At 41.5% G+C, this 14,025-nt stretch overlaps 1 protein-coding gene across 2 annotated transcripts in view; it reads left to right on the top strand.

Annotated features, from left to right (window-relative positions):
• PPP4R3A (protein phosphatase 4 regulatory subunit 3A) overlaps positions 1-5,472 on the top strand; it is a 73,113-nt gene extending 67,641 nt beyond the window's left edge. The window contains exons 13-16 of one of the 2 annotated variants that reach the window (XM_084632024.1): positions 281-471; positions 1,035-1,261; positions 3,787-3,853; positions 4,181-4,298. In XM_084632024.1, coding sequence (XP_084488150.1) covers positions 281-471; positions 1,035-1,261; positions 3,787-3,807 — 439 coding nt within the window. In that variant the 3' untranslated portion in view covers positions 3,808-3,853; positions 4,181-4,298. Of the gene's footprint in view, positions 1-280; positions 472-1,034; positions 1,262-3,786; positions 3,854-4,180 lie in introns of both variants that reach the window. The other variant, XM_084632023.1, reaches the window with a different exon arrangement.
• Positions 5,473-14,025: the final 8,553 nt, after the last annotated feature.

Below are 14,025 nucleotides of genomic sequence, written 5' to 3'. Positions count from 1 at the left end.
ATGAAGTATGTGTGAATGTGCTTATTCGTGAGGTTTTGCTGTGCTATATATTAAAATTTTCTCTTGTTGGATTTCTTTATGTGGTCCACGTAAAGTAAATAAATCCATTTCAGGATGACTTTTAAAAAAAATAAAATATTGATAGTTCTTTTATCACATTATTTTTGTCTGTAAGCTCAAATTGTGTAACCCTACGCCATTCGGTTTATTCCAATATTTATGTAAGCTTAAAGCAATACTTGAGTCTCAAAACCCTTAAAACCTACTTGTTGTTCCACAGCATGCGCTCCATCTTGAGAAACCATAGATACCGGAGAGATGCAAGAACCCTAGAGGATGAGGAGGAAATGTGGTTTAATAGTGATGAAGATGATATGGAGGATGGCGAAGCAGTGGTGCCCCCGTCTGACAAAACTAAAAATGATGAAGACATTATGGATCCTATAAGTAAATTCATGGAAAGGAAAAAATGTAAGTGCCTGGAAGAAGAATGGCCATGTTATCTAGTTTTAAATGAAAGCCTGCGCTTCTATTTTAAGGAAGTATTATAGTCAGGGGTTTGCCTGTATTTTCATATAAAGCCTTATTTTTAGTATTAGAACTTGCTACATGCAACTAAACTCAAACCATTTTAGGTTTTATTCATATCTATTTTAAGGCATAAAAGTGAAAAAATAATGTTCTTTGAATGAATTTGCCTGTTTTTCTTAATGCACTGAAATGAAAAAATCCCAGCTGAATAATCAAGTTGTCCATATGCTGTTTGCTTAATTTATATCTAGTCAGCTTCTTTGTACAGTTGACAAATAATATCACTGAAATAATGCACAATGGGGTCCTGGTCCGTGACAAGGGCTGCTAGGCATTACAGTAATACAAGTTGTTATAAAAATGTATTCATATCTCCTTCCACCAAGGTACAAGTGAAGATAGACAGGTGGAACTTTTGTAGCAAAATATTAAACATTTCATAACTCACATTTATTTACAAAAATCACTGGGGTATCACTGAAAAGTATATTTCTTTTCTACAGTGAAAGAGAGTGAAGAAAAGGAGGTTCTTCTGAAAACTAATCTTTCAGGTCGTCAGAGCCCAAGTTTCAAACTTTCCTTCTCTAGTGGTACAAAAACTAACCTTACCAGCCAGTCATCTGCAAGTAACTTGTCTGGCTCTCCAGGATCGCCAGGATCTCCAGGATCACCAGGATCACCGGGATCAGTTTCTAAAAGCACATCTCAGATGGCAGCTATTACTACCAAGGTATTTTTCAGTTACCAGTGGTCAAATTTTTATTCTAGCAAATTTAGAGCCCATCTGATCACCTACATAAATTTGAGTTATTTCCAGTAGTTTAAGAATGGGTTCATTTTGGGAGAGTCCTTAGTACATTTTCCTGGTCTCTAGCACTTTTGAAGAACCTTGACCTAATATAAACAAAAGGAGTATTTAAATCAATTTTTATGCACAAACTTGTGCACAACTTAAAAAAAAAAATCTTAAATATGAAGTATTTATTTGACGTATTCTCCATTTTCATTTAATTTTACTGTGGAATATAAAAAGCAGTCTACATTCGTTGGGTTGCATAGGAATACCGGGTGGACAGAAATAGTTTGCTGTTGAAAGAGTTAATGGAAATATTACCAAATTTTGCTGCACACACCACCATATGTCCCTAGCAGCAATTCTTACAGCAGTTTCCAGAATCCTACAGCTATTTTATTAGCTGTGGCCATATATTCTTGGAGACAGTTGCTGTATGCCACAACACACGTGTGATTATTAAAATTTTGCTTCGGACGGAATTTCAGCTTTTTTTCAGTTGACTGTCAGTTTTCAGGTGGGGCACACTAAACTAATGAAAAATCATTAAAAAGGATTATCAGTAGTTGTATGAAATACTCGGAAGGAGCATATTAAAACTCCAACAACACTATATTTGTAAATGCAGTTAACTACATTTTGTCCTAAAATTATATATAACTCTTGTGTATTATCAAGATCAGTTTTCACAGTGGGAAAAGAATATATGGAGAGTAGAATTTCATGGTAATACAAACCCACTAAGAAAACCGGAACCTACTATAGTACTGAATTCTTCCATTTCTGAAGTGTCATTTGGATCTTTCTCTAGTCATGTGTTCTCCCGGAAGCCTGGAAATGAGGCCATTTCATCAGTTTTTAAAAGTCTGGATGAGTTTTCTTCACTTCCATATCTCATTTTTGTTCTGTCTTACCAAAAGTTTTCTTCTACCAGTCATAGTATACCAGCAGGAGGGAAGCCTGATTGGAAAGAGAACTAATGTGAGATTCCCTTAAAAATGTCCCCTCCAAGTTCTTCTGTAGGGAAGAGGGGTGGCAGATTTGTCCCACCCTTAGAAGAAGCAGTAGGTCAGGTACTCATGGAATTTAACTCAGTCTCCAACAGATTCCCTATCCATGTGGAGGCTTTCGTTCCCTCACCAGCCTCTGGTAGCCCTGCTACTCTCCCTAGCAGGAGAGTAGAGTTAAAGCTTGGACACCTTTAGGACGTTCCTTACATTAGGTGCTCTTCAGAACAGAGGGGATTCCACTAAAACATGAATACAGGGATTGCACATCTTCCTACCCCTCTGCATGCATGGGTCACTGAGTATGTAGAGGAATATGGGAGAGTAGGATAGCGCCACAAAGGAAGCTAATTGTTCTGTTCTGGAATGACAGTATCTACATGTAGAAAACTCCCCTTTATGTACAGATATTAGGGGAATGATACTGCCCTTTGTTTTTTAGTATTCTGTAAATTAGTTTTTGTTTTATAATTCACTCACAAGCTCAAAAGCCAAATCAAAAGTGAACCTTACCTACAGTACTTAGTTTGACAGTTTCCTGATCCTGACAACCCCTCTTCCTCCATCCCACCCCCCAAGCAATAAATCTAGCTGTATATATAGTCTTACTTGTTGAATAATTAGACTGTTTTAAATGTCAAATGGTCCACAGTACTTGGAAAAGGTTATATTTACACTGTTATTGTGCAGTTTGTTGGGTTATCTGTTAATGCAGTGCAACAATGGTCTTTCTGTATAAGGTATCTTCCTCTTAACTTAATACCATAGTATTTCTGTGGATTCTGAACATTTTGCTCTAAAAATATTATCACTTATTCTTATATACGCCCATTAGAAATTAACATTGGAATTAGGTTTTCTAGTAACATTTATTTACTCACATTATTTTATATAGATAATATATATACAGTATTACGCTGTATAAAATACTACTGTATATTGTGTGTATATATTATATACAATATACTTGTTGCATTTATGCCTCGGTATGCAATGGCCAAAATTTTCTAACTTGGATGACTAAAGTTAGGCACCTAAACAAGGGGCTTGATCTTCAGAGGTGCTGGATGCCCACAACTCTTGGTAGTCATGTGTTGACTAAATTCCAGAAATTTGAAAATATTGTAGTAAGTGGGAGTTGTGGGTGCTTACCATCTCCTAAGATCAAGTCACATATTTAGGTGCCTAAATATAGATGTAGGTGCCTAACCATAGGCATCTGAATTAGAACATTTTGATCAGTATGTGCAATGTAGATGAGTTAATGTTACTAGAGATACTTCTAATTTTGAATTTCCTAAAATTGTTTACATTTTGTAACCTTCACATCATATTAATATAGCTACTTTGCATATAATAAACATATATTTAAAATTACTATTACTACTTTTAAATTAGTGTTAGTGAAAAGAGACCATATTATAAAATTATCCTAATTGATAATTCAATTTGAAGGATGTTCCATATTGTCTCTGAAGTTCTGCCAGATCGCTCATTGCTGCAGTCCAGTCAACTATCCTAGGTAAAGGAAATTTCCATCTTTGTACAGATAGAGCTGCAATGACAATTTTTTGCTAAGTAGTTTGCATTTTCTTTAATTTCTGCCCAAATTATCCCCATAGGTAGGATTGTTTGGAGGGGTAGAACCCTTTTTTCGGATTTACTGTAATCAGCACTTCCAAAAGACATTACTTTTGTGCATGTTGGAGTTGGGTTGTTTTTTTTTTTTTTTTACAAAACTTCAGACTTATCAATATTCTTGTGGTAATAACAGTTTCTAGTATCTCTGGGTTTGGGCAATATTTGGTTCATTTTTGTGTACGTCTTAATTATTTGTATTTCTTCACAGGGAGGCCTCGTGGGGCTTGTAGATTATCCTGATGATGATGAAGAGGATGATGAAGATGAAGATAAGGAAGAAACTCTACCTTTGTCAAAGAAAGCAAAACTTGAGTCATCATAATGGCAACCGTCTAATATCTATTCCAGTTGGGGAAGGGAAAAAAAACTACTAATTTTTCAAATGAAAAATAATACACCACAACAGCAGCAATCTTTTGTGAATTACTGTGTGTGACACAGATCAACCTATACAAATGGATTTCTGCTAATCAAGTGCCAATTCAAAGGAGCAGAAGAAGGGGAAAATATTACATTTAGGGGGAAGACTTATGCCTTTGAGCTCTCCAGCTTGGACCACACATTGCCCTTTTCTCAGGGAAGGAAATGGAAAAAAATAAAAAGCCAACAGGGCAGGAGTTTTGTTAATGGAACTCTGGATTGGCTGGTCAATTACTACAATCAGAATATGCTTTCTTGGACAATGTATGGGACTTTTGAAGAAAAGGCTGTCTTGCCATAATTCTTCACTAAGAATGCCAGCAGTTTCTTTGTATAAAGAGACCTGCCTTTGAAATCATAAATTCTGAACATTTTAGTCAAGCTGCAACAGGTTTTAAAAACCTCTATGGGGGAGGGCCTGAATATAAAGTTTCCTCTTTTTTTATCTGTTCCCTTTTGCCCTTTAAACTGCAGAATTTTTTTGGAGGTGGGGGATTTGTCTGTCCCTTCTTGATTAAAGATTGAGTGGAATTCTAGATGTGGTCACTTTTTGTGTCATTATTTTATTTTATTTTATTTTATTTTGCCCCCTGAGTGTATGCTTAGTTGTTGAGTATATATTTGGGACCATTAAAAATTTTTTGATGTAATATAATCTCACTGTTGTGCTGGTACCTGTTTCACCCTGTGTAATTTTGTTTTGCAACACAAATCTTAATATGTGTAGGATTTTATGGAAGATGGTATAGTTTTTATTGAAAAAAAATGATTCTTGCCACAATGTGCATACAAAAGCAATACTATTTTGTGACTAAATATTTTATATTAAACTTTACATCAGCAACTGTCTTGAGAAACAATTCAGGGAAATAAGATGGAATATTAAAAAAAAAAAAAGTTGAAGAAACCTATAAAGATGAAATTAGTATTCCAAAGAGATTTTGAAATATCATAACTGGGAACAGTGATGGTATACTTACGAATCAAAATGGATGATGGATGATTTAGGAGCACCAGTATATTGACACATTTGACTTATGAAAATAAAAAAAGAAATCATTAAAGGTGAAGGAAAATCTGCATTAGTGGTATTTTTTAAACCTCTGACTCCCTTTGGAATACCAGTTTTAGTGTTATAAAGATGGTTCCAAGATTTGTTCATTTACCAGAATACTGTCTATTGAGATCTATTCTGGTACCTGGCTAGAAAACGCACTAAAAATTTAATTACTAACTCAATGACCATATCTGTTTTCCAAAATCTGATTAATCTCAATTCTTAAGTGAAACTAAATGTTGCATGCTACTTCCTTAGTTTCTTTTGCAAATGTAGACTTTATTACATAGAGGGATTACTTTCAATAAGTAGCAAAATAATAAGAGTATCTTCTTAGAAATTAGTTTCATTCTTTTCCAAGCAAAAGATACCTGCTTAATGAGAAGTTGATTGCCCTCTGCTCATTCACATCACCAGACTGTCACAAGTACAAGTATGCCATTTTATAGGATTTGACCATAGATAGCAGCTTAGCTTTTAGTGTCTGTAGGTGGAATGTTGCATGGAAACTGACACATTGCCTGTAAGGTGCCTACAAAAAATACTTTTCAGATTGTGTGCCAGTTGTCAGTGTCAAAGCATTTGAGCTTCATCTTTATTAATACATATGTAATTGCACGGTGATTCCAGATTTAAATGAGAAAACACCATGGGGGAAAGAAGTGAATTGGTTATTGTAGCACACAATGTGAGTTAGTCTTTCTTTGCATTAACTACCTTTTCCTCAACAAGTTACTTCAGTTTTTCAGGTCCATGGTTATTTTATAAGTTATATTCATAGTAAAAAAAAAAAAAGGAGTACTTGTGGCACCTTAGAGACTAACCAGTTTATTTGAGCATGAAAACTCATGCTCAAATAAATTGGTTAGTCTTTAAGGTGCCACAAGTACTCCTTTTCTTTTTGCGAATACAGACTAACACGGCTGTTATTCTGAAACCTATATTCATAGTGTATGGTTGTGACATACCAGGGTACAATCCAGACTAATGAACAGTTGTCACCCCTGTCCTGCAACCTTGGGTGCATTACAATTCCTTGCTGAAGTAGCTCCCAGCTGGGCCACAAACAGCATTCCAGCATGCAAGCCACATCCTGAATGTCTGTATGTAACTGCAGCCTGCCAGCCACACTTGGGTTACACTTTGGCTATCACTAGCCTTGGTTATATTGCAGGATGACTGCAACAGTCCTAGATTTTCCCCTAGAACTGTATGTCCTGTACTGCCTAGCTCTGTCCTGAACAGTATATGTATTTTAAGGAAACATGCCAGCTTATTGTTTCAAATAGTTATTCAAACGCTTCAGTTTAAACTCAGTTTTATTTAATCCAGTGTAAAACATAAATATGAGCACCAGCAAAACAACTGCAAACCTAGAATTGGCCAGATTAGAGAGAGAAGCAAGAGACAAAGAACATGAATACTAAGAGTGGCACCAGAGATGAGAATGAAGGAGCAGGAAGCTGCCCACTGGTGAGCCATGGAGCTGAAGGAAAAAGAAACAGCTGCCCTCCAGAGCCCTGGAAGCTGAGAAGGATAAGGAAAAGAGAAGCAGCTGCCCAAAAACAAGCCATGGAGCTGAATGAAAAAGAAAAAGCAGCCCTCCAACAAGCCCTAGAAGCTGAGAAGCCGAAATAGAGAGAAACAGCTGCCCGCAAGGGAGCCATGGAGCTGAAAGAGCAAGAGGCTCAAGAAAAGAAGGAACAGAAATATAATCTGGACATGATGGGGAAAAACATGGACAGATCCCAGTCACCAGCCTCTCCCTCAGTTGAAGGAACCCTCAGCTGGGATAAGCTGTGTGCTGCATGCAAGGAATCAGGCTGCATTGGAGAATACCTTACCACTTTTGAAAGGCATTGTAAGGCACCCCAGGTTGCAGGGCAGGAGTGACACAGCTACTCAGTCTGGATACATCACAATGGTGTTCTGTAAAAGGACAATTATCGGTGAATTTTGTGCTGATGAAAGGTGTTAGATTGATAGCCCAAAAATGAAATCTGTCACTAACCAAACAGGTACAACCGAGCGTTGAAGTGTGAGTTTCCCCACATTGCCTTGCTGAAGTGGCTCAGTGCCGACTTGGAGGGATTTATCTTTATGGATGAGAGAGAAGGGGATGCTTCAGTCCATGTTTTTGGGGTTTTTTTGTTTTTTTTAATTTATCTGATCTAAATGTCTGGGTAGCTGTAAGCCAGTCCTGGAAATGTTATTGCTTGAAGGCTATCGACTGTTTCACCATTGTGATAGGCTCAGCTGTACCAACTAACTGGAAATGTGCGAGACACAATTGATGGTCATTGGACAACAATTTGAAAATCAAAGGCTTGGTATCTCTCTGGATGTGCCACTAAAGAAGGGCAGCCACCAAGGCAGGAACAGGTGCCACTGTTCATCAGCAAAGGGTTGATTCTTGGTATCTAATTGTTTTCATGCTACTGCTTGAGAAGTTGCAGCCATGTATTTCACTTAGGTGTGTGCACACACCTAAGATGCACTGGAGCCAGAGAATTTTGCCTAGTAGTACCTGTAGAGGGTCAGCACTTGCATCTTGTGGCCATAGTCCCTCCCCTCGCTGTATGAGGTAGTGCCACCCTGACCCCTCCCTCAGTTCCTTCTTACCACCTGTTGATGGAGTCAGAGCTCTGGGTGGTCTTAACCTCACAACCTCTCACTATTTTAGTCTCTCTCTTTGTAGTTAGTGGTACCCTTAGTATTATATTAGTGTTAGTTGTATTTAATTAAGTATTCTTTTGTGTTGCCCTAACTGGGGTTTAAATATTGTCCATCATGTGGGGAAGCAATCCCCAACAACAATCGCCATGCATGATGCATGCTGTGCTTGGGCAAGGCCCATGTCAAGGAGCAGTGTTCAATTTGTTGTTCATTCATGAAACAGACTCATGGCTAGGGACCTTCACCTAAAGCAGCACCTACTCAAACAGACCATGCAGCCTGCTTCCACACTGAGGCCCTCATTGGATTGGAGGTCACGCTTGGATTCTGAGAGTGCTGCCGCTTCACACCCTGGAGCAGGCACCAAAGAGCTGGAAGAGTCCCTGTTGAGTGCAAAGAGGAAAATGTCATATAAGACTCAAGACCGCTCCATGCCTCATAGGGACTCTTCCACCTCCCCCAGGAAGAGCACGAAGCATGGGGTAAGTGCCAGCGTGTGGGATGGTGTGAATGCCTCTGACCACTCCTTGGTACTGAGTAAAGAGGTTAGAGACATGTACTATAGACTTTGGTTCTGGCCCTGGGGTGTCTATTGAGTCCTGTACTGATGAGTTAAATGTCGGTGGCATACCAGGCCGCTACAGAACTCTTCTGCCTTTCCATTCCGACCTCTCCCTTGGTCCAGGACTTTGCCAAGGCTGCATCATTTATAGCCCCACTACCTGGATGGGCTGCTGAACCCTTGGGTCTATTGGCACCGCACCCTGCTGATCCCCTTCCACAGTCTGAAAGTAGGGCTGGTACTGGACTCAGAGCAAGGGACTACCCTCATCGGCACCAGTTCCCGCCTTGTTCTGGGCAACAGATGAGTCAGACCAGTTATTTACATCCTCTGGACTAGCTCCACCTTTATCCCTGGAAACCCAAGGCTCCTTGGTATCTAGGTGTGGATCTTCCTCCTCCCACTATCCATTGCCTGATCCATATTGGGGACTGTTTATGGAGCACTACAGGCACCAAGATTGGCACTCATCTTGCAGTCGGGACAGGGACCCCTGGTCAAGTGCCTACTGGCCACCAGTGCCCTATCCTTATCAGTCACCTCCATAGAATCTGTGGGACATTCCTTAGTCACAGAGGTCACTCTCATCAGCTAATTCTAAGATGAGGTTGCCAGGCAGATTGGTGGCAGGAATTGTCGACCCACTGCAAGTTCAAGCACCAGTTAGCTTTCCCCATGCTGAGCCTCTGGAGCTGTCCCTCCCAGCTCCACCAGTCTAGGAATGGGAGCCAGCCTTCGTGCAGTTAGCCGCTGCTCTTCATCCCCGGACAATTCAGCAACGCCTGACTCATCTTCTTCTCCAATACCTGAGGGTTTCAAGGCCTACCAGGACCTTTTGCAGCACGTGGCTGCTTCACTGGACGTTCAGGCAGATTTCCTGCAGGAGAACACCCATAAACTAGTGGATATTCTGCAGCTGTCTGCTCCTGGGAGAGTAGCCGTCCCTGTCCATGATGGGCTCTTAGAGCCTGCAAAGGTTCTGTAGAGCATACTAGCATCAGTACTGTCTACCATGAAGCACATGGAGAAATGCTGTCTATCCTGTTGCAGAGGTTTGATGGCTTTTACTCCCATTGGCCCCAAATTCCATAATCCTAGCTGCAATGAATGATAGCCTGCCAAGGTATGTTAAAGTCCTATCCTAAAAACAAGGACTCCAAAAGGATGGATTTAATGGGCAGGAACATTTACACCACCTCCTCCCTGCAAATGTTGATTGCAAACCAACAGGCAGTGTTGTCCAAGTATGACTTTGTAAATTGGACAGCTATGTCTAAGTTTGTGGGCCAGCTGCGTGAAACCTCCAGAGTGGAATTTTGGGCATTTATCAATGGAGGCTATTCAGTAGCCAAGACGTTGCAGTCTGCACTGGACATTGTGAATACTTCAGCCAAAGTTATGGTTTCTGTGGTGACCATGAGAAGGGTGTCCTGGTTGCAGAATTCAGGCATTGCTCCTGACGTGCAGCAGGCCACAGATGATTTGCCTTTCGGTAGCCAGGTGTTTGTTTTTGGACAAGACCTTGCACTCCTTCATGGATTCTAGGGCTACCCTATATTCCTTGGGGATGTATATGCTGGTAGTGCAGAGGCGCCACTTCAGTGGCCAACAGCAGCATCAATACCATCCACAGTGCGCCTTTTGGGCAGCCTTTTCCTCCCTTGAGACAGCTGGCTTACCCCAGAAAGGGGCATAGATCCCAAAGGAAGAGGCAGTTGGGTCCAGGGTCTGGCCAGTCAACACACCTTCTCCTGGTCCCCATTTTGACTCTTTGGTCTAGAGCAGTGGCTGGTCATCAATTCCTTTGCCCCACCTCTGTTCAGGGACAGGCTAACTCACTTTTAGGATGCCTGGGGCTTGATTACAACTGATAGCTGGGTCCTAAGCACTGTCAGATCGGGATATGCAATCCATTCCTCTCCACTCCTCCCCTCCACCCTTCCTCCCTGTCCATCTTCAGGGACTCCTCTCCCAAGATGCTGGTCCTTCAGCAGGTCCACTCTTTACTGGTCATGGGAATGGTGGAGGAAGTTCCTTTGGAACACTGGGGTCAGGGTTTCTGTTCCCAGTGCTTCCTGGTTCCCAAGTCCAAGTGAGAGGTAAAACCTATTCTCAACCTCTGCAATCTCCACAAATATATTAGATATATGAAGTTCAGTATGGTCACCCTGTCAACTAACCTCCCCTGTGTTGACTCAGAATGACTGGTTTGCTACTCTGGACCTTCAGGATGCTTGCTTCCACGTGGCAATTCTCCCAAGCCACAGAAGACATCTCCAGTTCATTGTGATGAATGGTTATTTTCAGTACACAGTCTTTTCCCTTCCATCTATCTTCTGCCATCTGGGTTTTGTCAAAGTCAGATTCAGGACTCACATAATTTGTCAGACCACTCTGTTTATCAGCAAAGCCCTTTGCCAATGCACCCAGATATGTGAGTCCCTCTCTGAGGCTCAAGTTAACTTATTTATACAAATAAGCCAAAGCCAATTTAACATAAGAAACAAAAGGAAGCAGAAACTGACAAATATACATACATATCTTATTTGCATACTAATGTTTACCAATCTAGCTCAGTAGGAGTTCTAAGTTTGAGGACCCATTGTCTCACACTCCTTAATGTTTCTCTTCCTGACAACTATATTTCAACAAACCCTTCAAGTAGCATTTCTTTAATGAATTATAATTTCAATATAATTCATTCTACTTTCACAGTTTTTATCAAATATATTCTCATGGTGATGGCATACCTCAGGATGAAGGGAATCCACATCTTCCCGTATCTGGATGACTAGCTACGCAGGCCAGGTCTACACTATAGACCTATATTGGTATAACTACATCACTCAGAAGTATGAAAGATCCGTAGTTAATACACCTCTTGGGGAGGCATATTAACTACACCAGCTGGAGAGCTACCTATCTACATAGGAGCATCTTCACTTAAATGCTTAGAGTGGCGCAGTTGCACCAATGTAGCATTTTAAGTGTAGACCTGCCCTCCAAGCAGGTCCAGGGAAAAGAAGTCCTTTATCACATACGCATTACATTGTGCTTACTTGACCATCTGGGTCTCGTCCTAAACATTGGAAAGTCAACGTTGGTCCCCACTCAGAAAATCGGATTAATTGGGCTGCTGATACTCTACAAGTTTGAGTGTGTTTCTGCTGACCAACCATTTCCAGACAATTTACCACCTTTGTGTCTGTCTGTAGTCTTAACCTTCCACAACAGTTTGCATGTGCCTGAGGCTCTTAGGCCACAAGTCCACTTGTACACAGGTGGTTAATTTGCAAAGTTGCACCTTTGTCTTCTTCAGATATGGCTCAGGACTGTTTTAACATCCAACCCTTCACCCTCTGGACAGATTGGTCTGCCTCCCTCTGTTGATCCTGGACTCCTTGCAATGGTGGCCGGTTCAGAGAACTGTATGTTAAGGCGTGCCCTTCGCGCCAGCCCTTACCAACCAGGACTGTTGTCATCAATGCCTCCCTGGTAGGTTAGGGAGCACATCTGAAGTCGCCGAATGTTCACGGCCTGTGATTGGAGTAGGAAGTGCAACTGTATATCTCACTGTCCTGGAGTTTCAGGCCATCTACAATGCCTGTCTCGCTTTCCTAGACCTCATCAAGGGTTCAGTAGTTCACATACTTAACAGTCAATACCACTGTGATGTATTATGTGAACAGGCAAAGGGGAGCACACTTCAGCATGCTCTGACAAGAGGTGATCAGGTTGTGGCAGTTCTGCATCAACAAGAGTATCAATCTGATAGCCGATAACTGGTCCTGGGTCCAGAATCATCTTGTGCACAATCTCAGGAATTTTGCCCTGCACCACGAGTGGGCTCTGAAGTTCAGCGTTCTGAGAGTCATCTTTGCAGCGTGGGGCATCCGACAATTGACCTGTTTGCTACAAGGGACAATAGGAAATGCCATCTGTTCTGCTTTCAAGGGGGCCCCAGTCTAGGTTCCCTGGCTGACTCCTTCAACCTCAGCTGACAATCAGTTCCCTGTATGATTTTCCTCCAAGCCTGATCATTCCGCAGGTCATCCTCAAGCTGAAAGCAGATCAGACCAAGCTCATCCTCATTGCCCCGGCATGGCCGTGGCAGTGTTGGCTTTCCAAGCTTGCACTAACGATTCAGCCTCCCATATCCCTTCCTCTCCATCCTAACCTGCCTACTCAGAATCATGGTCATACTTTATATCCCTCGCTCAGCTCCCTGCATCTCACAGCATGGCTGCTCTGTGGTTGAATGAGGAGGAAGAGCTATGTTCAGCAGCTGTTTGACAGGTCCTACAAGTAGGATAAAACTCTCTACCAGGGTGGCCTATGGGGCAAAGTGGTCATTGGCCCATTGAGTTCAGATGATGCTGGCTGGTATCCAAGACCTCTTGAAGTATTTGTTGCATCTTCAGTCATCGGGTCTTACACTTAGCTCATTGAGGGCGCATCTAGCAGCGATCTCAGCCTTTCATCCACCCATTCATGGATTATCACTATTTTCCAATGCCATGGTGACATTGATCTTAATGCTTGTCTTAGTGGCTTTCATGGGACCTGTTCAAGCCTCTGGCATCTTGTCTTTTTCCTCTCATGTGTCAAACTGCATTCCTCATGGCGATAACATCTGTGAGGAAAGTGAGATTGTTGCAGGTTTTGATGGCAGAGCCTCCTTACACACACTTCTCCAAAGACAAAGTGACGTTGCAGCAGCACCTGAACTGTGTGCCGAAAGTGGTTTCTCAGTTTCATTTAAACCAGGCAGTATGTTTGTCTGTGTCCTCCTCTTCCCCCACCAAGCCACATTCATCTCCAGAGGGGCAGCGTCTTCTTGTGCTGGATGTCCGATAATGTCTGGCCTTTTATCTGGACAGGACTAAACCCTTTCAGGCTTTGCCTTGTTTGTTTGTATCATATGCAGGCCATATGAAGGAACAAGCAGTCTTCTCACAGACTATCTCTAAGTGGGTAACTTCCTGCTTCAAGACTGCATACGAAACAGCTTTGGCTACATCTCCTCTATGGGTGTGAGCTCAATTCTATGCGAGTGCAAGCTATGTCAATAGTGTTTCTCAAGTGAGGTCTCAATATTGGATATTAGCAGGGGTGCTACATGGTCATTGGTTACTGCTGCATCCAGAACAGATGAAAATTTTGGGGAATTAGTCCTGCAATATTTGTTTAAATAGACTCTGAGCCAGACACTCCTGGGTATAGCTAGTGAGTCATCCATGTGGACTACACAGCTGCATCTACTCGAAGAAGAAATGGTTACTTACTGTAATGGTTCTTCAAGATGCAGACGTGTATTCTACGACCCTCCCTCTTCATT

The sequence above is a fragment of the Lepidochelys olivacea genome, assembly GCF_965140295.1.
Source record: "Lepidochelys olivacea isolate rLepOli2 genome assembly, chromosome: 6".
Lineage (NCBI taxonomy): Eukaryota > Metazoa > Chordata > Testudines > Cheloniidae > Lepidochelys > Lepidochelys olivacea.
This window is presented reverse-complemented; position numbering and strand designations above follow the sequence as displayed.